At 40.0% G+C, this 27,518-nt stretch overlaps 1 protein-coding gene across 6 annotated transcripts in view; it reads right to left on the bottom strand.

The window, feature by feature from the left end:
* The window catches only part of pcnt (pericentrin), a 310,179-nt gene that overhangs the window by 188,706 nt on the left and 93,955 nt on the right, over positions 1–27,518 (bottom strand). For 5 of the 6 annotated variants that reach the window (XM_043693410.2, XM_043693412.2, XM_043693413.2 and 2 more), the window contains 6 exons: positions 19,831–20,005; positions 17,331–17,461; positions 15,732–15,843; positions 9,707–9,974; positions 6,119–6,221; positions 2,750–2,951 (listed from right to left, as the gene is read on the bottom strand). In XM_043693410.2, coding sequence (XP_043549345.2) covers positions 2,750–2,951; positions 6,119–6,221; positions 9,707–9,974; positions 15,732–15,843; positions 17,331–17,461; positions 19,831–20,005 — 991 coding nt within the window. The remainder of the gene's footprint in view (positions 1–2,749; positions 2,952–6,118; positions 6,222–9,706; positions 9,975–15,731; positions 15,844–17,330; positions 17,462–19,830; positions 20,006–27,518) is intronic. The other variant, XM_043693411.2, reaches the window with a different exon arrangement.

The raw sequence follows: 27,518 nt of genomic DNA, 5'->3' as shown, positions 1-27,518 counted from the left end.
CACATGTTCAACAGATCCTGGATTCTCTGTTGATATTATAGCAACATGTCCGCTACACAGCTTACTGTCAGTCGCAACAGAATGTCATTTGTGGTTTTGAGCAAAGCCATTCCTGTACTATGCTAGATTGAAAATCTGACTGAAGAAAAACAATCATGGAACTGGGAGAAAGTGGTGCACAGATTCAGAAAGTAATATGTTCAAAGGTTTGAGAAATCAGGAAACAGGCAGTAATATTTGAGTGCACAGGAACTCAAGAGTCGCTGCTTTTTTTGAGATGATGATGATGATGATGGTGGCAATATGAGTGGGAAATAGTAGATGAAAAGTGAACCATTAACAGTATAAGCTAATTTGGGGCAGAGGTAAGACACAAAGTGGTTCATAGTTTAATTCCAATAGGATCAAGAGAGCAGCGGTTGTTTGTCACGAAGAAGAGCTCAAAAACAGTTACTGGAGAGCATGTGATAGAATCGACAGAAGGTAAGTTTAGGGCTAGGACAACAGGGGCAGGAATCTTTCCTGATGGGCTAAGTAAAGGAATGAATATGGCAACAGCAGCAGAATGGATGGCCTTAATCTTTAAGTGAGCTCCTTGCACTCTGGGAGGAGACTGAAGCACCCGGAGGCAGATGCAGGGAGAACATGCAAATTCCACACAGACAAGCACCTGAGGCTGGAATTGAACCTAGGTCCCTGGCACTGTGAGGCAACAGTGCTAACCAGTGTGCTACTGGTCCTTTGTTTAGTCTGTTCTTTCTCTCTCCTAATTGCTTATGTCACAACATGGGGACTTCGATGTAGGGGAAGTCCAGAACTAGGGGTCACAGTCTAAGAATAAAGGATAAGCCATTCAGAACTGAGATGAGGAAGAATTTCTTCACTCAATGTTGTGAATCTGTGGAATTCTCTCCCACAGGAAGCTGTTGGGACCAGTTCATTATATATATTCAAGAGGGAGCTGGATGTGGCCCTTGCGGCTAAAGGAATCAAGCGGTAAGGAGAGAAAGCAGGAATGGAATATTGAGATTGCATGATCAGCCACAGTCATACTGAAGAGTGCAGACTCGAAGGGCCAAATATGTATGAGTTCAAGTGGAGATGAGGGCATTAAAGACAGGAAACAGCCTGAGATTTAGCAAGTTGGTAGCTGTAGACACATTTGATGAACTATAGGTTAAATATTTTCAATTTGAACATTTAGTGGGAGGTGACTTGATGGAAAGCTGTTTCCAAGGATGGACACAGAAGAGGGTTTGGGAGTGGGCAAGGGTCTATAGGTAGACACTGAAGCCAGGAAACAATTGAAGTTGTTTTATCCATGATAGTAGTGAGGCAATGCAAGATGACAAAATCAAGGGTGTAGCTTTGATGTGGGAAGTACAAGTTATATGAAGAGAGAGTTTTAGACTGGAAAACATGGCAATGAACTAACAGGAAAGAGAAGAATTGAGCTAGAGGTTGAATGCACAGAAGATGAAAAATCATTCAATGTAGAGACTGAGAGGGGAAAGCAGGAAAGGTGTTTTAATGAAAATTTGAAGTGATAGATGGGTAAATGGAAGAGAACAAGGATTTTAAATGAGAGTTAGCTAAAGTGACTGCATGTATAGAATTGGAGGAACGACATTTGAGGTAAAAATACTCCTTGTATTTACCCCAGTGAGGAGGAAAGATTCTTAGACAGGGATAAACCAACTGCAGCTAACCAAGAAAGTTAAATAGAGTATTAAGTTGAAAGAAAAAGCATATAAGGAGATAAAAGTCACTGATAACCCTGAAGACTGGGATAAATTCAGCACCCAACAAAGGAGGAATAAAAAGAAATATGACACAAACTAATGGGGTGTTACTCCCAGGCAGTTATGTCCCTGGCCCTGTTGGATTGCAACTAGGACCTGAAAGAAGTAATTACAGAGACAGCGGATGTATTAGTTGTAATTTTCCAAAAACTGCTGGATACTGGAGAAGTTGCCAAACTATTGAAGTTGGAAAATTGCTGTGATACCCCTATTTAAAAAGGGAGGTAGGCAAGCAGCAGGTAACTACAGGCCAAATAGCTTAGCATCTATTGTTGAAATATTGGAATAAATTCCTAAGGAAGAAAGGGCAGAACATTTGTAAAATCCTAATCCAATCAAACAGAGTCAGCATGACTTTATGAAACTTGGACACCTTCTTCTATGTTCTTTATCTACTTCCATACCCAAGCATGTCATGCACATGGGCTACTTTCAGCATCGTCAACCCATTTTTATCTACATATGGGTCCCCATTATCAGCTTTCTTTTCTCCCTGGCCTCTGACATACTAACATCCAACCCTTTGTCTGTCTAAATGTCGTTCTCTTCTTCCTCTGGGCTCCATCTTTAACTACTCACTTACTTGTGCTCCACAACCTCAATCCTCAACATATACACCACTGTTTCCTAGCTACTAGCAGTTCTGAAGAAGGGACACTGGACCCAAAATGTTAACTCAGTTTTCTCTCCACAGATGCTGCCAGATCTGCTGAGTTTCTTCAGTAATTTCTATTTTTTTTTCAGACTTCAAGCATCTGCAGTTCTTTATTTCATTAAACTAGTTAGGTAGGCACTACTATCAATCTCATTTAGATTAGTTCAAACTCTTTTAAATGATGCCCTGTGAGAGTCTGACATACAGTGCTCATGGACTCAAAAGTTGGATTTTGTGCAATCGATTAGATTTCAAGTATGCAAGTATGCCATAGTTTTTGAAGGTTGCATGCCTTTAAGATGCTCCTCCGACAGTCGATCTTGTAACTGAGCTAATTCTAGGCTGTGCTTTGTCTTCTGCTCTTCATTGTCTGTCAAGTATCTCTGTGAAAGTTCTATTTCAACCTTCTCCAACGCCTCCTTGTGCATCAAAGAGGTGGCCACCTCCTGCTTGTGTTTCTCCTCCAGCTGCAGCTGAAGGATTTTGATTTCTTCCTGAAAGTAGAACAAAAACAAAATCAAATTGTCAACATAAAATGTTTCAAACAGTTATATACAATATTGTCTTCACACTTAAACAAAAATTCAAATACAAATGGAGTCACAGGTAGACAGGGTAGTGAAGGCAGCAGTTGGTACACTTGCCTTTATTCGTCAGTGCATTGATATCATGTTGCAGTTGTGTAGGATGTTGGTTAGGCCACTTTTGGAATACTGTGTTCAATTTTGGTCTCCCTGATTTAGGAAAGATGTTGTTAAACTTGAAAGGTGCAGAAAAGATTTACAAAGATGTTGTTGGGGTTGGATGGTTTGCACTATAGGGGTGAATAGGCTGGGGCTATTTTTGCTGTAGTGTCAGAGGTTGAGGGGTGACCTGATAAAATCATGTAGGGGAATGGACAGGTTGAAAAGTCCATGTTGTTTCCCCATGGTAGTGTGCATTGAGAGGGGAAAGATATACAGGTGACTTAAGGGGCAAACGTTTCACACAGAGTTGTGCATGTGTGAAATGAGTTGCCAGAGCAATTGGAGGAGGCTGGTACAATTACAATATTTAAAAGGCATCCAGATGGATAGATGATTAGGAAAGGTTTAGAGGGATATGGGCCAAATGGGATTAGACTAATTTAGCATAGCGGCTCAGCATGGGCAAGTTGGATTCTGAAGGGTTTGTTTACGCGCTATACAAATCTATGATTCATTTCTTAAAACAAGGTTGACTTAAAAGAAACAAAGCTAAAGGGCATTAAAAAAAAAATCTTCGAACTGCTACATGCGGTTCCGCCAAATTTGAGAACATGAGAGTAGGAGCAGGTCATCCACCCCCTTGAGACTGATCTGCCATTGTATAATATTATGATTTATATATATTTTATCATTTTGATTCCTTCTACACACTAATACTTCACACTCTTAAAAAATATCAATGTTAGTTTTCATTTTATCACCAGCCTGTTTTACTTTGAGTGTGAGGGTGGGAGTAGAGACAGATACAGGTAAGGATACAAGAAATACTCTTGAATATTCATACCTCATTGACTCCTTTATTCATCTTCCAACACATCAGTTAACGATCTTTTATGCAACCCATTCTCCTAAATTAACCCTTTTTCCCGCCCCCCCACCGTATCATTCAGGTGAAGCTGTGTTACGTTTCTTTCCTGAGATGCAGTGACCAGAACTAAATGTTAAATTGAAGTCCAGGTGGTGTCAAACCTGATATCTGCACAGCTTTAACAGAACTTGCACATTTTTGTAGTCCAGATCTCTGGAAATAAGTCACCATATCAGTAGCCTATTTCATGATAGTTTGTACTTTGCTCCAAGCTTTCTATACTTAGATCTCTCTACTCGTCTTTAGATTAGATTAGATTAGATTACTTAGTGTGGAAAAAGGCCCTTCGGCCCAACAAGTCCACACCGACCCGCCGAAGCGCAACCCACCCATGCCCCTACATTTACCCCTTTACCTAACACTACGGGCAATTTAGCATGGCCAATTCACCTGACCTGCACATCTTTGGACTGTGGGAGGAAACCGGAGCACCTGGAGGAAACGTCGCAGACACGGGTAGAATGTGCAAACTCCACACAGTCAGTCGCCTGAGTCAGGAGTTGAACCCAGGTCTCTGGCGCTGTGAGGCAGCAGTGCTAACCACTGTGCCACCGTGCCGCCCTAGCATCTAGGTTTTTTTTGTTACATAGAATATACTTCAACTCATCTTCCATGGAGTTCAAGCAAATCACTTTGTCTGTAAATTCTACCTGCCAGTTTTACCCACTTTATCAATGCTGATTTGGAACTTGCTGCTTTCATCTATGTAACTTATTGTCATCAACAAACCAAGATATATCATGTAATTATAAAGGACTGAGTGAAGATAAGATAGTGAAAAGATGTGAGTATAGATTCCTGGGAAACATCATTATTATTTTATCCACTGGAGTACATATCAGTTACCCTTACACCTTGTTTTCTAACTCCGAATCAAAACCACTCAGGTTGCACCCAACTTCAGGTATTCTAATTTTTGTTATGTCATGATGTGAAACCGTGCCAAATGCTTTTGGAAATCCACAAGTACACCCTTTTCTACCAAGATTGTTACCTCATCAAATTTCAAACTACGTTCACTGAACTCAACTTTTGCTTTACAAGTACACACAGGCTCCATTTGAACAGCAATTAATCCCCACAACTGAAAAGAGAGTAATAAGTTTATTATTATTCAGTTTTTCTTTTTTATTGTTCTAAAATAATGAAAGACATGTTATACAAATATCTACAAATAACAGGCCCTACTGGTTAGAGGGTGAGAAATTGGAGTTACACACCAGCATTCTCAAGTTACACAACGATAATTACATAGGCATAAGGACAAATATAACCCTAGTGGACTGGGCAGCAAGACTAATACGTAGGATGGTTAAAGAGTGGTGACAGATGTTTAAGGAGATACTCAATTGCATCCTACTAAAATTTATTCCAGAAAAGAAGAAAGATTGTAAGAAGGGAAAAGTGATCCACGGCTTGGCAAAGATGTTAAAGATAATTCAAAGACAAAAAATAAGGCAGACCATAATGCAAAGTCAAGTAGGTGGCTGGAAGATTGGGAAACTTCTACAGATCAACAAAGGGTTACTTAAAAATTCATAAGAAGAACAAAGGTAAAATAAGAAAGAAAACAAATGCAAAATAGAAAAAAAACAGATAGCATTGGGATATCTATTCGGCATGGATGGGTTGGACCGAAGGGTCCATTAGACTCTATGACTCTAAAAGCTTGTATTTAAAAGGTATGGGGAAGTGATTATCTAATGACCTTATCACTACACCATTAATCCAGGTATCCATGTAATGTCTTAGGGACCAGAGCTTGAATCCTGCCATAAGAGGTGATTATCAGGAAACACCCATTTGGTTCACTAAAGTCTTTTAGGGAGGGAAATCTGCCATCCTTAACTGGTCTGGCCTCCATGGGATTCCAGATCCACAGCAATGTGATTGACTCTTCACAATTCGAGATAGGCAATAAATGCCCATACTGCGTGAATGAATAAAAAAATTGGTTGAAGTGCATGTAGCTCCCTTCAAAGACAAGACTAGGAAGTTGATGGTGGGCTGCGTTTAAATGACTAAATCAATATTTTGTTTCAGTTACCTTGTATTGTGCCAACTTTTGTGCCAACTCTTCCACAATATGAATCCGATGTTGAAAGTAGTTCTTTTCAGCAAGATCAGAAAATGATAGCAAAGACAAACTGCTAAGAAACAAAATAGAAAAGCTTAAAAAGCCAAAGCATTGGGATGCCCAACTAAATCACAGTGCACATTTACTTACACCAACAATAAATGTTGTCAACCTTCACGAAGTATTGCTGCAATTATATAGGTCATTGAAGAGACCACAGAGTACAGTGCATATTACTCAAGAGAGGATACATCTACCTTATATGGGCAATGAAGGCTTGCTAGATTAATTCCACAGTTGAGAAGGCTTACTGATGAAGAGAAATCGAGAATAACTAGTTTTTATGTTCTCTTGATTTTAAAAGAATAGGAGGGTCTCTGATTGGATGGGATCAAATATTTAGGTTTTGACAGGGCATGTACTGAGAGGCTGTTTCGCGTGGCTCAAAAGTTGAGCTGAGGGGGTTGTTTCAGGATAAGGCATTGACCATTTAAAGACCAAAAAGGGGACTGTGAATCTTTGGAATATTCTATTCCAGAAAGCTCTAGATACTAAATTAATCAGTATATTCATCTATAGGCATGATGGGATATGGGGGCTGAAAAGTCTGGAAAGTGGAGGGGATATAGAAATTCAGCAATGATCTTAATGATTGGAGAAGGTGGTTTAATATTCCACAAGGGAGCCTCCTATTTAATATTCCTTCAAAGCCTATCAATAAACTCAAATTAGAACTTGTAGCCTCAAAGGCATAAGCCTGAAATGTCGACTCTCCTACTCTTTGGATGCTGCCTGACCTGCTATGTTTTTCTAGCTCCCCACTTTTTGACACTGTCACATTACAAATCGAGTATAAGTTGGTTTTGGAAGATGCTCTAAGAAACTCTCTCAAAAACACATTCTGTGAACGCTTCATCCAGGCTACAATTATCAATCTGATTTTTCCAATTCATACATAGATGAAAGATGAAGTAGGCATTAAGGCCAACCAACTTAATTTTTTTTTTCTATCCAGAAGTGTTACCACACACAACTGAGTGCCTTCTCACTACCAAAATCACTGTGACTATTTTTTTTGATATTTTTAAACTAGTAACCACCACCAGCAAAAAGACGCATGCATCCAATCGAGTATTTATAAGTTAGGCCAAGTGTGGTCAAAGCAAACCATCAAATAAGATTCTGAGTCGAGTGTGCATGCACGTGCGCCCCTAATTTGGCTTGTTTGTTCTCTATTTATAACACTAAAGTCATAGGTTCAATTGCTGCTTTCAGCCAGTTATGAGATACCCAAACATTTCAATAGCTTGCTAAAGTTTAGGGCTCTTGCGCTGCCGTGGTAGCCTGTCCTTATTTCTTGGCCAAAAGATCCGGCTCAAGTCCCTCCTGTTCTAAAGATGTGTCATAACAGAGTCAGTCTTTTTATAACACAATGGTTGCGTTCTTGTGCAACCCCACCTTATAGAAAACTCTGCTTTAGAAATAGCACTTAAAGTGTAGGCGCTGTAAACATGCTTTAAAAGTTTGCACTGTGGAAACAGTGTCCCCAGTTCGTCAATCATGTTACAGTGAACTTGCGTTGATGAAATGCGAGTTATAACAGAACAACCTGTATGTCCAAACATGTCCATTAATAATAAAAATAAATGTGTAGATTAAATTAACAGTGTCCAATATTTATTTTTGCATACTTTGTCCTACATTGTGGTTACTGCTGGGAGACATAACAATCACTCCTACAAGTGACTCCTTTTATCTACTACTCTTCAACTTCACTCAAACCAAAAATACATCCTGATCTCCTGAATCAAGGCCATCTCGAACTATCGCATTGATGATGTGGAGGTGCCGGTGTTGGACTGGGGTGGACAGAGTTAAAAATCACACAACACCAGGTTATAGTCAAACAGGACTTTTACCTTCATCAGGTAAAAGGAGCAGCACTCTGAAAGCTAGTACTTCCAAATAAACTTGTTGAACCATAACCTGGTGTTGTGCAAGTTTTAACTCTATAGCACTGGTGCCATTCTTAATTAAGAGTGCTATTTCTCCTAGTGCACTCTTGAAGGTCAAATGCCTCTCAAATGTCCAGAACCCAATTCCTGTAATCTCACAACTATGGTTCAGTGATGGCCATCAGATCACATTTATTTAGCTCAATGTTCCCTATTAATTTGTTTACTTTGTTATGAATGCAACATGCTTGTAGTTTTGTCTTTTTGTTATCTTTGTAATATCTAGTCTTGATGGTTGGTGTATTCTCCACACTTAATTTCACATATTAGTATTTGAGTCTACTGCTTGAATTCTATCCCTTGATTTTAGTACAGCTACTCAAGCATGCTCCCTCACTGTCATTGTTTAAAGTCTTCTCTACTTCCCTAGTTACATGGTTTGCTACAATACTGCTCCCAATGTCCCCACATGCCCCAGTCCTGATGCCAGTGCCCCATGGACCAGAACCTATTTCCCCCATTTCTGGTACTGGGTAGGCAACACAGTTTTTAGGATTTAAATTCTTGGCTGCAGAGAACTGTGCCAGCCATTCACTATACAATCCTTATTACCACTATATTCCTTCTTACTCTACTTAAAAGAGTTCCTGACACACAGAGACATAGTCATTTAGCCCATTCATCCTGCAGCACTCACTTGCAACTAAACAAGTTGAGAGGATCTCAAACCTGTTTGACGAGTGGAAAGGCTGAGATTCCAGACCTCTCAATCCCCTTATCCGCGTAACACTTAGTCACAGTTTTCCTTCACTGACCAATGACCAAACCAAAAGACCTCATCATTAGGGCTGTAATTGCCTTTTGGTAACAAATATCCAACCAAATTTCTCCCTCCCTGACGTGTTGCAGCATCATAGCATGTCTCCACCTTAAATTTTGAGCAGAAACTAGTCAAGCTGTAAACATTACTGGAGATGTGTTTGCCCTGGAGCACACAAACATCCAAAAACTCCTATGCACAATACCTGCTTTAATATGTGGCTTATAAATGAAATATTTAATTTATTATATGTTTCCTTTTTTTGTGTCTGTTATTAACCCTACTACCAGTTGCTATACTACTTTAAACCTTAAGAATAGAGCAGATCCTAACTACTTGTCAAATTTGCACCAAGTAATAAGTGTCTTCCCCTAAAGTAAAATAAGAAGAAATTGCAAACTGTCAGCACCAAATCTCCAGGTCTTCCTTTCACTTATTTTTCTAACTGATGCTAATTGTCTGCATTCTATTTTCTTTCACCCTGAACATCTAAGAACCCAATGCAGTCATACCTGATCTGATTGCGTAGAACAACAAAGGAGAAGAATTAAGAAGAAAGGTGCTCTTGTTTTGCATTACATCACTCTACACTGCAAACAGGTTCCTTACAATGACACTCTTTGGTTGACAGTGAAAATCCTGCGATGGGTAACCTTATTTTCTGCTCAAATCATGAAAAATTATGAGTTGCCTAAATTAAGCCCAAAACCTTAAAATGTATTATGACATTGGAAACAGAATGAACCAAGTGAAATGCATAACCACTGTGATGGTCTCTTTTACCTTGGCTCTACAGTCTGATTCAAACTGAGCTCAGATTCAAGGCCAAAAGGCTGTCTCAGGTCTTCCTGAAGGCGCTGTTCTAGTTGTGCAACTTCCTCACTGTTTTTCTCTTTCATGTCTTTCAGTTTTTCTTCAAAGTAACTTTTTAGCTGCTCCAGCTCACAAAAATGTTGTTTTTGTAATTGCTCTCGCTGTTGAGCGAGTTCTTCTTTGAGACTTTGGATATCTTCCACTTGAGACGTACGAGCCAGCAAATGTTCCTTGAATTCTGTTTATAAAAATACAGATTTTAAAAATATATAAATGCCCATCATGTACGATAAACATGAGAATTGCATTCGTATAAATCCATCTGAAAATAACACCCTGTTAACCCATACTAGTAATGTGATTTGAATGAAAGTTGAATCAAAAGTCAGGACCCCCCACTGGGATGTAGCTACCAGTTTAGCTTACCAAAATAGCAACAAGTTTATTGTTTATGGTATTGGTTCCATCTAAATTCTGTTTGAAAAAAACCTAACGTCACAATATTTGTACTCAAATTCAAAAAATAGCTATTAAAATTAATCAATTAAGGAGCATCCAGGAGGATTTTCTCGAGCATTATGTAAATAGTCCAACTTGGGAAGGGGCTATTCTGGACCTTGTGTTGGGGAATGAGCCTGGCCAGGTGGTTAAAGTTTCAGTTGGGGATTATTTTAGGAATAATGATCACAGTTCCATAAGCTTTAGAATACTCATGGACAAAGAAGAGAGTGGTCTTAAAGGAAGAGTGCTAACTTGAGGGAAGGCCAACTATAGCAAAATTCAGCAGGAACTAGGGAATGTGGATTGAGGCAGCTGTTTGAAGGTAAATCTCCATTTGATATGTGAGAGACTTTTAAAGAGGTTGATTAGAGTGCAAGAGAGACATGTCCCTGTGAAAATGAGCAATAGAAATGGCAAGATTAGGGAACCATGGATGGCAGGTGAAATTTTGAGACTTGCTAAGAGGAAAAAGGAAGCATACATAAGGTCTGGGTACTGGAGACAGACGAAGCTTTGGAACAATATCGGGAATGTAGGACCAATCTGAAATGAGGAATTAAGAGGGCTAAAAGTGGTCATAAGATATCTTTAGCAAACAGGGTTAAGAAAATCCCAAAGCTTTTTATTCATTTATAAAGAGCAAGAGGGTAACTACAGATGGATTAGCCCACTCAAGGACAAAGGAGGAAAGTTATGCTCGGAGTCAGAGAAAATGGGCGAGATTCTTAACAAGTACTTTGCATCAGTAATCACCAAGGAGAGGGACATGATGGATGTTGAGGTTGGGGATAGATGTTTGGTTACTCTAGGTCAAGTTGGCATAAGGAGGGGGGTATTGTAAAAGGCATTAGGTGGGACAGGTCCCCAAGTCCAAATGGAATCTATCCCAGGTTGCTGAGGGAAGCGAGAGAGGAAATAGCTGGGGCCTTAAAGATACCTTTGCAGCAACCTTGAACATGGGTGAGGTCCCGGAGGACTGGAGAATTGCTAATGTTGTCCCCTTGTTTAAGAAGGGATAATCCAAGTAAAGACCGGTGACCCTGACGTCAGTGGTAGGGAAGCTGCTGGAAAAGATACTGAGGAGTAGGAAATTTACCCATTTGGAAGAAAATGGGCTTATCAGTGATAGATAACATGGTTTTATGCAGGATAGGTCATGTCTTACCAATTTAATAAAATTCTTTGCGCAAGTGAGAAAGTTGATTGATGAGGGAAGGGCTCTAGATGTCATCTACATGGACTTCAGTAAAGCATTTAATAAGGTCCCCCATGGTACATTGATGGAGAAAGTGAAGTTGCATGGGTTCCAGGGTGTAAAACATGGATGGATAAAGAACCCATTGGGCAACAGGAGAACAGAGAGTAATAGTGGAAGGGATTTTCTCAAAACTGTGACCAATGGTATCCCAATAGTGTTAATAAACTAAGTTTAATTCCATATACATAATACACTTGCAGCTAAAAAAATGATTAATTTCCTGCCACCAGCAGGACAGAGTGACCAACATCATGCAGAGTGGTACTCCAGTGGAGATTAATTAATATATAGATTGGGAATCAATTTGTTCTCTCCCCACAGTAGGAATAGAAATTTTCTTCAAACGTAAATGACAAAACTGGATGTGCAGAAAATGATGATTATAAAGACAAAAAGCAAGCAAAATCTGCAAGATCGAAGGCTAGAATGGATCATGCCCAAATGAAATGTATTAAAGAAACAAAACAGCAACAAGGCAATAAACAATTCCTAAAAACAATACAAGTCAAACAATATAGCCATGTGAGGTAGGGGAAAGAAAAAGAAGCTCAAGGAAGGTATAACACCTGTTCAATTCCATTATACAATCTCAATAAATAGATATGCCAAAGGTAATTGAACTTTCAAATATTGCATGGCAATGATGAGGGAGAATAGCAGCCCTTCTCTGGCTAATTAGTTTCCCAATGTGTGAATCAGCGAGATTGAAGCATAGCAGAATGAAGATGCAATGACATACCAGTATAATACTATTCATGAACTCGTCAATGCTGGGAAGTCCAGATGGGGCTCATCAGGAGGCATAAAGCATAATTAGAGGGACTGCCACTTAAGTTACTTCATTTACATGAATTCAGATTGATAGCAGATCCAAATTATAACGGAGAGTTTATTTGTGCTCCACATCATACTCAAAATTTGGTGCAGTTTTTGAAGTCAGGCTTGACTGGCGAAACACAGGATTGGTCAAAAGAAAGTTGACAAAGGGAGGAATGTTTTGGAGACTGCAATAATTTAAATGGGTAGACAAACAAACTGCAACTTACAGATATAGATGTCCATCTACACTGCCAAACTTTACTATAAATGGACCCTGTTTATGAGGAACAGTGCCTTTTAATTATTCTGAATGCAAGACCCAATTGTTTCAATTGAAATCAAAACCTATTAGGACTCCACCTTCGCAGATAATCCCTTGGTATCAAGGATGACTTGTTTCCACTCCACATTGATGGGTTGAAATTGATAGCAAGTCGAATACATAATCTAGACTTTGTAAATATCAGAAAACTCTAACTGAAATGCAGAGTTTGACTTGCGGGGCAGGTGTGCTTCAAGGGATGAGTACATTTGGAAGTTTATGCACGGACATTCTGATGCATATTCCTGAAGTCTCTCGATACTTCTCATGCATTCCTGGATGGGCCTTCTCCACTTTTGAACAGTCAAAAACGTGGGTCCCGATAGCTATATTTAAGCTCAGCAGAGATACTGAGAGGAAGCCCGTTACGGAGCCGTACAGCATGCATCTGTAAATGGTGCATCAGTAAACGTTGATGAGGGTCCTTATGGACATATCAAATCAATCAAAACATTTACAAGAACATTGTCAGCAATGAAAGATTTGAACTACAGGTAGATACTGAATAGGCTGCTAGCTTCCTGTGTGTTGAGGGGTGACCTTATAGAGTTTAATAACATCATAAGGGACATGGATAGGGTGAAAAACCAAAGTCATTTTCCCAGGGTAGGGGAGTCCAAATCTAGGTTGATAGATTTAAGTTGAGGGGGAAAGGTATAAAAGGAACCTAAGAGGCAATGTTTTCATGCAGACGGTGGGAAGTGGCGGAGGCTGGTACAACTAAAACATTTCAAAAGGCATCCGGATGGTTAATATCAATAGAAAACATGTACAGGGATATGGGCCAAATGCTGACAAATGGGACTAGATTAATTTTGGAATATCTGGTTGGCATGGACAAGTTTGATCAAAGGGTCTGTTTCTGTGTTGTAGAACACCAAGTCTGTAAAAAGCAAAGAACTGTGGATGCTGGAAGTCTGAAACAGAAACATAAGCAGCTGGGAGAAACTCAGCAGGTCTGAAAACACGCAGACAGAAAGAAGAGTCAATGTTCTTCACAACTGATTGTAGATAGGTAAAGATTGGCATATGCACTGAAGAATTGGGACGTTGGGGGGGGGGGGGGGGGGGGGGGGGGGGGGGGGGGGAGAGCAATTGGTGGAGAAGGAGAGAGGACACAGCAGCCGGGCAGACAAAGCAATGGATAATGGTGAGCTGGGGGTGGGGAAATAAACACTGCTACGGGAAACCATTAGTGGATGAAAAATGAATGAAATCAGGCAAGGAGATTACAACATCTGGTGCATGGAGATAGTGGAAGGACATGGAGGAAGTGTACCAAGCCCTAACATTATTGAACTTGGTGTCAAGTCCTTTGGCTAAAGGGTTTCCAGGCACAAAATGAGATGCTATTCTTCCAGCTTGTGTTGAGCTACTAGAGCACTGCAGCAAGCTGGAAATAGAAATGTTTGCAAGGGAACACAGTGTTGCATTAAGTAATAGGCCACTGCAATCTTGGCATCATTTCTGCAGACTTGGGCATTCTGCAAAACAGTTGACTGGTCTGTGTTTCGTCTCCCCAGTGGAGAAAAGACCACATTGTGAGTAGCATCAACTATACCAATGTACATCGAGACAGCAAGAGAGAGACACCCTTTGTGTCTGAAAGCAAAACTTCAAATTATCTCTGATTTGGACCATATTGGAAAATCCAAGACTACAGGAACTTGCGAAGAACAGTGTCGCAGCAATGTTAGCCATGAGAAAGATCAAGTGCTACTGCTTAAGATAAGTTGCCAGAATAAACACTCCACACTAACTAATAAAATTCTATTATTGGTTTAGCCAGTCAAGGAGAGTAACTTTCCAATGACAGCCAATGTTTTCTAATCAAAGACCATAACATTTGTTTGCTCTTTAGGCTTTGAAAACCTCAAATAGATGGCTGGATTGCTTTAAGTAGCAATTGTTCTTGACATTCTAAAATCCTAATGCAAAGAATTGAGGTAACCACAAAGATAATGATGACACAGCAGGTAGGAATAAACTATTCAGCTCCTCAAGGTCAACTAGGTCAAAGCTTACTTGTTTGCCTAAATCATATATGCCCACCTTCATTTCCAATCTTAAACAGACTTGCCCAATGAAAAACAGATTAAGCTCAGTTCTACAGTTTTTAATTAACTTAACCTGAGTACCAGGTATAGTCCTTAACATCATCCTTTAATTGGCAAAATCTAATTTTGTGCTCCCTTGCTCTGCTCTATCACACCAGATATTCAGAACTTCAAACCAAAACATTCTCTCAAAAGAAAAAATGGTTTGAGGTCGATTACTACATTGGCACATGCCAATCAAACAGATAATAAAATAACTTAAGCTATTACCTCATTGCAATATTTAAACAAGAAATAGTTTTTCTTTCTATACCAGCAAATTCTTCAATTAAACACTTTAATTAGATGAGCAATGAAGCTTCTATATTCCAAGAAATGTAAGCCAAACTTAAGCAACCTACCTTTGTAGTTTAACCATTTTTAAACTCTCCAATATAAAACTTTGATGCAAAAAAAGTTACATTCATGAAACTCTACTTGTTTTATTTGCTCTTTCCATAATTAACAAACTCTCAAATACTGAACACTCAAAACAATGCCTTTTCTCAATCTCAAGACGACTCATATAATTTGATGCAGCACAACAGTAAGAAGCTAATAAAGTCAAGACAATGTGAAATTGCAATACTGCAACTTGCCAAGCACTTTAGTATCCTTTTTTGATCTTTATGTGACACGTTCCCCTCTCCATATTAAGCATGACATTGAGTACACACAAATACTTGGAGGATACATTGATTATTCAACTTGGAGGCATTCAAAATGAATGAAAAGATATAAACACATCATGATATCTTACCCCTCTGGTTGAGGACAATCTCACCAATTCTAATTCAGTATTGCATACATTGCAGGGTTAGCAAATTCACAAATTTGAAACAGATAACTTCTCTGAACACCACAAGTGCATATTCAGTGTTTTATCAAACAAACATTCATTTTCCATTGCATTTGAGACACGCTACTACATTATGGCATGCTTAAACTCAGGTGTTTGTCTTAGCACTCACTGAAACAGAAATCACACAAAAGATTTACCAATAAGTTCTTCATGACTGGTCCTTGACCTCTCAAGTTGAGACCAGAGGTGCACAATCTCCTGCTCAGAACGCAATTTTAATTCATCGTAGCTCTTTTGTAATTTCTCCATCTGTCAAATAAAAACGTGGTACAATGTTGTCCAACAGACTGAATCATTGACTTATCTCTTATTCCATTTCCACTTTGAGAACAAATAGTTCCAAAGTTACTAATGCTGAAATTTACTCTCTATATACTGCAGGGTGGGATTCCATAGCATTACAGATTCACACAGTATTAAATAGTTGTTTTAAATTTGCTTTTTCAGACTACTGGAGTTTCATCAATGACAGGAGAAGACAAAAAAAGAATAACAGCAGTTCCCAGAAAAGATGGTGGCTTTGCTTTCACACAATTTCAACAAATAGTCTCAGAGGAAATCCGCAAAATCAAACATTTAGACAGATACAGACTATTCCAAGATAGCCCGGATGCTTTAACTGCTTCAGTGTAGTTACAAATATCACAGAGCCCTTAGTTTTGACACTGCAATTAATCGTTTTTAAGAAAAAATACAGAAAATCATCGTGGCATGGTATAGCCACAAGGACTAATGCTGGTGAGGTAGGGACAGGTTGAAAGTAAAGAAAGCACTTGGTTTGGCTACTTTGTGCAGATGTAGCATTTCCTCTAGTCTTTTTACATTCTTTGGATGGCAACAGAATTATGAATTAACCAACTAAGTTCTATGACCAATTGTATGGTCATAGATTCAACCGCCATTTGAAAAGGGAAGCAGAATGTTGGTGTGCATGACATGTGAGGCAAGAATAACAAAGGCAACATGATTATAGATTAAAATCTCAAAATGGGTAGCAATGCCCTCACATTTTCACATATTCAGGCATAGCCAGAAAAATTACTTCAAATGGATATGCTTCCCATGCTGTTACCCCTCAAGAATCCTGCAGAGATACCTCTAGTCGACTCCAATTTGCCCTTTGGAAACTTCAGCAAAATCATCAAAACATTCGTACAATTAAAACATTCAGTTCTACTTGGCATCACCTCTCTTGATCTGCTTGCCTGTGTTCCTCATCATAAATCCCATTCCAGTGTCACTGACTCCATCACTCTGCTTAAACAGTGTAGTGTAGTGCTGGAAAAGCACAGCAAGTCAGGTAGCATCCGAGGAGCAGGACAATCAATGTTTCAGGCATAGGCTTTTCATAAGGATTCCTGATGAAGTTATTTCTTCTGTTGAATATGTCAGCTCAACAATACTCTCCCTTTTCTCTCGCATGTTTTTACCACTTCTTATTTAAGATGTTCGATAAAAAAAACAACCTCTTTGACTCAATTTTTATTTACTTCTCCTAATAAATATCTCCTTAAGTGCTTAGTATCAAATTATGTTTGTTAACTTTCAAAAAATACCTTTGGATGCTGCACTGCACCAAAGATGTGATATGATTATAAGGTGCTGTGTACTAACCAAGGAATTATCTTCAGATAAAATCTCAAAAATGAATTCCAAGACATAGAAAAGATGGTGTTACAAAACTTGCACTTGAATTATAAACAAGATTTCTAACCTCATTAATAAATTTTACTCACCTCTTCATGATGGTCCTTCTCTTTTTTATCAAATTTCTGCATCAGCTCCTGTTTCTGTTGAAATTCTACTTCAAGTTGATCCTGAAGCTTTGACAAACTGGATTGGAGACTCTCCAAGTTTTGATGTTCATCTTTAACAGAACATGATTGCATAAATGTCACTGCACTGTTTTCTGAATATTTTTGCAGCTACGTAAGCACTTGGGAAATGAAAGTTTAAGTCATACTGATAAAGGATACTCCAGGGTTCAAAGCTGGCATGTTGCGAGGGTAGATTATAACAAGACTTATAAAATGATCTAACTGCATTTTTTAAATGAATATTTGATAACATTGTTTGGAAGTGTAAAAATGGAAAGTTTCTGTTTTCAAGTAACATCATTACCTGGATGAGTTCCAAATTAACAAAGATTATAATCACATTTGAGGAGACACACCTTCTAAACCCATGACCACTTCCATCTAGAAGGACAAGGGCAGCAGATACACAGGAACAACAACACCTACGAGTTTTCCTCCAAACCACTCACCATCCTGACTTGAAAACATACCACCATTCCTTTGTTGTCTCAGGGTCAAAGGCCAGGAAGTCCCTCCTTAATAACATTGTGGGTCAACTTACAGCATGTAGACTGTAGTGGTTCAAGAAGGCAGCTTACCACCATCTTCTCAAGGGCAAAGTAGGGTCAGTCAATAAATGTTGGCCAACCAGTGACACCCAAGTCCCACAAATGAATAAAACAAAGATCCAATCAATAGAGCCAAAAACTCTTTGGATTTACTGAATTCTACATATTTTCTATACCAGCTTGAACTATTTGCTTGAAGCTAGTTAATTATCCATCCAAATACAAAGAAACAAGGATCTGAAAATTATCTTTTAAATGACAAATATTCAATGCACTCTTCACACATACAGAAATAGATGAAATATATCATGAAAAATCACAGACTCACCATCAGTGGGGAATTTTGACACTCTGAAGAATAAGGCAAGGAAAGGTTTAAACTTTTCCACTAGAGCAGATAATTAAGCATACATTTTCAGCTAACAGGACAATTGGATTCTTTCAAAACGGTCTCAAGCCTTTATTCATACCTGTGGGCATTTAATCAACCCCTACTGCAACTTTGAAGCAACAAGAATCCTAAATTACAATTTAAGATTGCCGTGATGACCAGTGATCAACACTTATTAAATGAAAAAGCTATGATAACTTGTCAGTCAAGAGCTTGTTTCTATCATTTGTCAATCAGCAAAATTCTTTGCACTGGAATATTTAAGAACCAAATTTAATACAGAACAGAAGGAGGCTGAATCAAGTTTGTGCTCGCTCTGTAAAGCAATCCACTTAGTAGTATACCCCCATTTTACCATTATCGCTCTGCATGATTATCTCTCAAGTGCCCATCCAATTTACCATGAAAATCATTGATTGCCATCACTTTCATAATGAGTTCGAGATCATCACCACTTACTTTGTAAAATAATTTTTTCCTCACACCCATGCATTTCTTGATCAAAAGATAAGTCTGTAGTTCTTGGCACATCAGTTAATGGCACATCTTTTTTGACTAACATATATAAACCAATATGATCTAAATCATAAACCTCTATCAAACATCGTCTCAAATTTTGTCCTCTGGAGAACTCCTTTCTTCAACCTTGCACTGTAGGTAGCACCCAGGCTTGGACTCATAAACAGAAATTATCAGTCTCACCACTTAAGTACCAGGAAATTACCATCTAAAACACAAGAGAATCTAATCATCTTCTGCTGAAAAATGTGTTGCTGGAAAAGTGCAGCAGGTCAGGCAGCATCCAAGGAGCAGGAGAATCGACGTTTCGGGCATATGCCCTTCTTCAGGATTCCTGAAGAAGGGCTTATGCCCGAAACGTCGATTCTCCTGCTCCTTGGATGCTGCCTGACCTGCTGCGCTTTTCCAGCAACACATTTTTCAGCTCTGATCTCCAGCATCTGCAGTCCTCACTTTCTTCTAATCATCTTCTGCCAACATTCAATGACATTATCATTGCTGAATCCTCCTGCTGTAGGTTGTACCTACATCTTAAGAACTGCAGTTGCTTAAGAAAATAGCTCATTATCACCAACTAAAGGGCAATTAGGACAGGCAATAAACGCAGGCCAAGCCAGTGATCAACAATTTTTAAATGTCCTCGTCGCTGGAATTTTCAAAATCTCCTTTGAACACTTTCAATGACCTTCATATCTTTCAAAAAGTGTCATCTTAGAATTAGCTGCAATATAACTCAAGTTTCAAAATAGTTCTGCAATAATTTATTTTTAATAAAATGGCAGGAAAGTTAAATTCCAGAAGGAAAATAATTAATTTTTTGTTTAAATTCTGTGGTTCCTGTTTAAATGACATGAAATAAAGAGATACACAGAAACAGGCCTAACGGTCTAAATTGGCTTATACGCCCCACTTGAGCTTCCTCTCATCCTTTTTCTAACTTATCAGTATGATTTGCTCTTACTTTTCTCCATCACTTGACGCTTCTCTATTTCATTATGGATTGCTTCAAGTTCCTTCTGTAGGTTTTCCACCTTCTTGCTCCACTCTTTCAGTTCGGTTTGATGCTGTGCAGACATTATCTGCTCCTGTTTCTCAACACGCTGCCTGCAATCCTCTTCCCACTCCTTTTGCATGCTCTGTGGGAATAAAACAGTTTGCTGTCAATATTCACCATTATCTCACTATTAAAATTTATTTTTATATTGTGTATTTATCATAAACAATCTTGGAACATAAAGCTGCAAGAGCAATGTCAATAAAAAACACTTCTGACACCAAGTCATAGGAAGAGATAGTGGACAGATGGGCGAAAGCTTGGTCAAGGAGTCAGATTTTGAAGTAGTAATGAAGAAAGGAAGAGTTTTAGGTTGGGAAGTTTGGAGCTTGAGTTTGAAGGTAAGACCACCAATGGTGGAATAGTTTTTAAAAATAATATTTACGGCATATGTATGTTGTTAGCTAAGCCAGCATTTATTACCTAGAGAGCAGTTACATGTCAATCGCTTTGTCTTGTATCTGGAGATGCGTGTAGGCCAGACCAGGGAAGGATGACAGATTTCCCTTCCTAAGGAACATTAGTGAACCTGATGGACTTTTACGGAAATCGGTAGTGGTTACACAGTAATCTTAAACTAGCTTTATATTTCAGAATTTCATTGAATTCAAATTTCACCAGCTGGGAATGATGGAATTCAAACCTTTATCACCAGGATATCAACCTGAAGTTCTGGATTACTAGTCCAGTGATGCTACCGCTACACCACAACCTCCTCTCAAAATTAACATGGACACGAGAGGCCAGAAAGAGTGCAAAGATCCCAGAGTTGCAGCTGTGGAAGAGGGTACAAAGATAAGGAGAGTCAAGGGGGTTTGAAAACAAGGAACAGGAATTTAAAGTTGACGTGTTAGCAGATCAATTAGTCAAACAAGCACAGAGGCAATAGACAAATGAGATTTAAAGCAAACTAAGATACAGGTGGGAGAGATTGTATGGGACAAACTGGACACAGCTGGTTTATACTTAGGAATTCCGAAGCAAGTATTTCACCTCAGTCTGCCCAAATCAGTTCACCAGCAACAAGAGTCAAGTCAGAAGTACAATACTTTGCAGATAACGATCCTGTGCTTTTCCTCTCAGCTTAAAAACAGAAGCTGAAACAGGAGAATCCTTCACAGAAAGTAGTACAATGCTGGTCTGAGGCACCAGGACTACTTGGAATTAGTGGACTGGACCATATTCAAGAACTCAGCAGGCAACATTGACGAGTACATCACCACCGTCAAGGTCTTCAGGATCAAGTGCCTGGAGGACAGCATGCCAAAGGAGCCAATTTGAGTTTTCCCCAATCAGAAAACCCATTACCCACTGAAGGCCAGGCATGCAGCATTCAAGTCGGACAAAGTTGGAAAATCTAGATAACAACTGGGATCCTCAGCATCCTGACCCACAGGCCGCAATCAGTGAAGATAGGCAATAGCACTTCCCCTACAATAACCCTCAACACTTACACCTTGCAATGATGTATTCTCAGCCCCCTACTGTACTCCCTGTCTACCTACAATTGTGTAGCCAAATTCCAAAAGAATGCAATCTACAAAATTTGCTGATAACATCAACATGGTAGGACGATATCAAGCAATGCTGAGTCAGAACACTGAAAGGAGATAGAGGGCTTGGTGTCGTGGTACAACGACAACAGCTTCTTTCTCAATATTGGCAAAACTAAAGAACGGATCATTGAGTTCAGGAAGAAAAGAGGAGGACACGCCGCCATCTATATCAACGGAGCAGAGGTGGAGGGGGCTCAGTGTGTCAAGTTTCTGGGAGTGACGGTAACCAACAACCTGTCCTGGACTTTAGATTAGATTACTTAGATTAGATTACTTACAGTGTGGAAACAGGCCCTTCGGCCCAACAAGTCCACACCGACCCGCCGAAGCGCAATACACCCATTCCCCTACATTTACCCCTTTACCTAACACTACGGGCAATTTAGCATGGCCAATTCACCTGACCTGCACATCTTTGGATTGTGGGAGGAAACCGGAGCACCCGGAGGAAACCCACTTCCCACATAGATGATGTGGTCAAAAAGGCACAACAACGCTCTTCTTCCTCAGGCAGCTCGGGAAAATTGGCATGTCCATAAGGATCCTCACGAACCTTTACAGATGCACCACAGAAAGCAAACTATTTGGGTGCATAACCGCATGGTACAGCAACTGCTCTGCCCAGGACTATAAGAAACTACAGAAGATGGTCTGGACTGGTCTGCGCACAATCTCAGAAGCCAACCTCCCATCCATGGACTCCATTTGTACTTCTTGTTAAGCAGTAAGGCTGCTAACATTGAAGATCCATCCCATCCTGGTAATGCTCTCTTCCATCAGGCAGAAGACACAGAAGCTCAAATATGAACCAACAAGTTCAAAAACAACTTCTTCCCTGTCATTATTAGACTATTGAATGTACTCTAACTTCAAATAATTTTGCTCTTGCTAATACTGACCTTGCTTTGTGCACCTCCTGTGTAGTTGTAACCTGTATGCTTCATTCTAAATACCCTATGATCTGTATGTCCTTGTTTGCTATGGTCTGCCTGTACTGCTTGCAAAACAAAGCTTTTCATTCTACTTAGGTAGATGAGACTACAATAAATTAAATTAAACCAAACTTGCCTGACAAAGTGGAAATCCAACTGTCTGGAAGTTCAACATCTTCCAGATCAAAGCTGTCCAGTCTATCAGCATTCATTCACTATCTTAAACATTCACTCCCAGAATGGTGGTGTGTATCATCTGCAAGATACACTGTAGTGACTCAACAAGCCTCTTGGACAACATCTACTTGCGGGGACAGGATGCCAACTCGCAGAACGTTTCAGGGAATATCTCTGGAACACACGCATCAAATAACCCCACCACCCTGTGGCCAACCACTTCAACTCCCCCTCCCACTCTGCCAAGGACATGCAAGTCCTGGGTTTCTTCCACCTCCAAATCCAAGCCACCTGATGCCTGGGGGATGAATGCCTCATCTTCCACCGTGGGACCCTCCAACCACACAGCATCATTAACTTCACCAGTTTTCTCATCTCCGCTCCCCCCACTTCATCCCAGATCCAAACCTCCAACTCGGCACCGCCCTCTTGAACTGTCCCACCTGTCCATCTTCCTTCCCACTTATCCACTCCACCCTTCCCTCCGACCCATCACCATCACTCCCCACCTGCATCTACCTTTCGCATTCCCAGCTACCTTTCCCTATCCCCACCCTCTTCTATTTCTATTTCAGCCTCCTTCCCAAGCCCTACCCCCACATTCCTGATGAAGGGCTTATGCCAGAAATGTCAACTATCCTGCTCCTTGGATGCTGTCTGATCTGCTGTGCTTTTCGAATCTGAAAACATGTGAACTCTACGACCTAGAAAAGGCAGCAGATACATGGGTACACTGCCACCTGGAAGGTCCACTCCAATCCACATACCTTCTTGACTTTGAATCATATCACACTGTTTTCACTCAATTTCAAAATCCAGGAACCCCCTTCCTTATATCACTGTGGCAGTTAACGGCCACACTCAGAACAGCAAGCAGGTTTTAGTAACAAATGCTGGCCTTGCCAGTGTCACACACATACTACAAACGAATAAAATAGTGAAAACTGAACCACTGCACTTGATCCTTACCTCACACTGTTTTGTTTCCTAGCTACAGTTTCAATCTCAGGCAACAATTTGAAGTTGTGACAACCGTTGGTGCTGGACTTGGCGCTGATATCAGCTTCCATTTACATATTTGCTCCACAAAAGTCTTTGCCCTCTCTTTCAGAATGCCCTGCAGCCACTCAATGATATGCCTGACCCTCGCACCATGGAAGCAATATCCCATTTTTCTCCCTGGTGGCAGGATCAGGGGACAAGGGCACTAAATGGCTGAAGTGCTTCCGAAGTGGGGAGGACAGACAGATAAAGATCATGCTACATATTGGGACCAGCAACACAGGTAGGAAAAGGGATTAGCTCCTGAAAGCAGAATTTAAGGAACTAGGAAGTACATTAAAGAACAGGACCCAAAGGTAGTGACCTCTGGACTGCTTCCAGTGCCATGTGAGAGTGAGTATAGGAATAGGCAATTAGTCCAGATGAATGCATGGCTGGAGAGATGATGCAGAGAGGGAGGGCTTTAGATTTCTGGAACACTGGGACCATTTTTGGAGCAGTACAACCTGTACAAGGTAGATGGGTTTCACTTGAACCACAATGGGTGTAGGTATTTTGCGTCAGTTTTCACAGTGAAAAACACTAGCAACATACCAGAACTTCAGGAGAGTTGGCGCAGAGGTGAGTGTAGTGGGCATCAGTAAGCAAAAGGTGGTAGGGAAGCTTAAGGGTCTTAAGTTGGATAAATCACCAAGACCAGAACGACTACAACCCAGAGTTCTGAAGGAAATAGCTGAGGAGACTGTACAGGCATTGGTGACAATCTTTCAGGAATCAGTGGAATCAGGAGGGTGCCAGAGAACTGGAAAATGGCTAATGTAACACTGCTGTTTAAGGGCAGGACATAGGCGTCAGGAAACTACAGGCCAGTTAGCCTAACTTGGGAGGATTTTAAGAGTCCATTTTTAAGGACGACATTGTGGCATACTTGGAAGTGCATGGTAAAATAGGGCAGGATCAGCAATGCATCATCAAGGGAAAGTCATGCCTGACAAATCTGTTAGAATTCTCTGAGGAGGTGACGAGCAAATTAGACAAAGGAGATCTGTGGATGTGATCTGTTTGGATTTGGAGAAAGTGCCATAGGAGGCTGTTAAATAAGGATACAAGGTGTTGGGAATTAGATACTGGCATAAATACAGGTACTGGCAGGAGGCAGACAGTAGGGATAAAGGGGTCTTTTTCAGGATGGTAGCCAGTGACTAGTGAAGGTTCACAGGGATTACTTTTAGGACCACAACTATTCACATTATACATTAATGATCTGGATGAAGGAACTGAGGGCATTGTTGCTATGTTTGCAGATGACAGAAAGAATGAAGGGTCAGGTAATGCTCAAGGAGAGGGGACAGCACAGAAGGACTTGGACAGGCTGCGAGAGTGGGCAAAGTGGCAGATGGAATACAATGTGGGAAAGTGTGAGGTTAGACAGTTTGGTCAAAAGAATACAGACATATACTGTTTTCCAAACGGGGAAATACTTTGGAAACCTGAATCAAAAATGGACTTGGGAGTCCTAGTTCAGGATTCTCTTAAGACTCACACGGAGATTCAGCTGGCAGTTAGGAGGGCAAATGCATTATTAGCATTCATTTCAAGGAGGCTAGAATATAAGAGCAGAGATATAGTGCTAAGGATGGATATGGCTTTGGTCAGACTGCATTTGGAATATTGAGAGCAGTTTTGGATTCCATATCTAGGGAAGGATGTGCAGGGGTTGGTGGGAATTCAGAGAAGGTTTTCAAGAATGAATGCAGGGATCAAGGGTTTGTCACATAAGATGTGGTTGAGGCCCCGGGTCCGTAGTTGAGAGGGGAGATCTGTTTGAAACTTACAGAATACTGAGAATCCTGGATACAGTGGACATGGAGACATTTCCACTGGTAGGAGAGAATAGGACCTAAGGGCACAGCCTCAGAGTAAGGGTAAGATGCTTTAGAATTCAACTGAGAAGGAATTTCTTCAACCAGATAGCAACTAAGCTGTGCAGCTCATGGCAATAGATGGTTGCAGAGGCCAAGTCACTGATTGTCTTTTAAGTCACAGATAGATAGGTTCTTGATTGGTAAGGGTTACAGGGAGAAGGCAGAAGAATGAGATTGAGAAACGTAACAGCCATGATCGAATGGCAGAGCAGACTCGATTGATGCAATAGCCTAACTCTGCTACTCTACCTTATGGTATCCTTGCAGGCAGTTTTGCTAGTGCTTCTGGGGAAGATTTAAACTAACTTGTGAGGAGGGGTGGAATATAGAACGTTCAACAGAGAAAAGCCAAAATTGAAAGTGACAGCGAGTCAGAAAGGTATCAACATTATTGGTCAGTTGAGGTACAAGAAAGCTTGGTACGGTTGAATGGCATTTAGTTTAAAGCTAGGAGTCTGACAAAATAGGCAGATCAGTGGAGGGCACAAATTAAAACACGGGTATGTGTCATTGCTATTACTGAGACATGGTTTTGGGGGGGAGGAGAGAATAGGACTGGTAGCTCAATATTCCCAAATAGAGAGTATTCAGGCAAGAGAGGGGAGGAGGTATCATGATTTTGACCAGGGTATCTATTACAGCAGTAAAGAGGAATGACACCTTAGAAATCTCCTTAAATGAAGCCATATGGGTAGAATTTAAAAGCTAAAGAGGAGCATTTACGTTGATGTACTATTGTACCCCAAACAGTCTGAGAGAAAGGGAGAACTGATACATAAGCGAATTTCAAAGAAGTGTAAAAGTAATAATGTAGTGAAAGTAGGAGATTTCAACTTCCCTTATATTAAATGGGGTAAGCATGATGTGACATGTTTAAAGGGAATGGAATTCTTAAAATGCTTCCAGAACAGCTTTTTAACCAAGAAGTAAAATATCCTACAAGAAAGGGGACAGTCCTGGACTTATATTTGAAACACTCATTACCTAAAATTAAGTGGGGGAACATTTTGTGGACAGCAATTATTACTATAACTGTGTTAGATTCACAATTGTATTGGAAAAGGACAATGATAGGTCTGAAATCAAAGTTCTCCACTGAGGGAAGGATGATTTTTTTAAGATCAGAGATGATACAGCCAGTGTGGACTGGGAGCAGATATCTTCAGGTAAATCTGTCTCAGAACAGTGGGATGCAGTCAAGAAGGAAATATAGAAAGTATAGGGCCAACATGTTCCAATAAGGAAAAAAGGTGGGACTATCAATTCTATGTACTCTGGATATCCAGCATTGGATTAAGAGAAAGAGGGAGTCTTATGGCAGATGCTGAGGACTTAAAACAGCAGAAGCCCCAAATGAGCATAGAATAGGCATCTGTAATAAAATAGATCATTTGAAGGATAAACACAAATAGACATAAGGGCACTCTTTGTACCCAGCATTACTTCAGTGATTTCATAGGACAAAAAAGGCTACTGAAGTCCTTTGGATAATAACTGACCTACCTGGCTATCCAAGATTAAGAATTTCTCCACTCAGATTATATCAAATTGAACTTCACACCCAAAAACGGAAACTATTTTTCAGAACTTAAATATCTCCTGGTGCATATCCTCAGAGTTACACAGGAGATCGATATCATTGCAGAAAGATGAATTTTTCATCAATACCTTCTAATTTAAAAAAAATGAAGGACCTAATCTTAATTACGTTCTGACAAATTAAATTATATTTAATGATCAAGAAATTAGAGACATTAAAAACAAAATGAACATCATGGCAGAGATGACAAAAGAGCAGTGACAGCTTAGAGATGGAAAGCAGAGTAGCAGTGAAAGGTCATTTTTCAAATTTAAGCAATGGAAAGTGGCAGTCTTCAAATAGTTGAGATGAATGTATCATAAGTTGTAGGTTAGTGAATGAACTAAGCATGGAAATTGTGAAGTGCTGGCCATAACTTTTCAGTGCGCCTTGCACTGGGGATAATGCCAGAGGATTGAAAGAT

This window comes from Chiloscyllium plagiosum, unplaced genomic scaffold, assembly GCF_037043375.1.
Source record: "Chiloscyllium plagiosum isolate Xiang-an unplaced genomic scaffold, Cpla_swu_hap1 HiC_scaffold_7, whole genome shotgun sequence".
Classification (NCBI taxonomy): domain Eukaryota; kingdom Metazoa; phylum Chordata; class Chondrichthyes; order Orectolobiformes; family Hemiscylliidae; genus Chiloscyllium; species Chiloscyllium plagiosum.
This window is presented reverse-complemented; position numbering and strand designations above follow the sequence as displayed.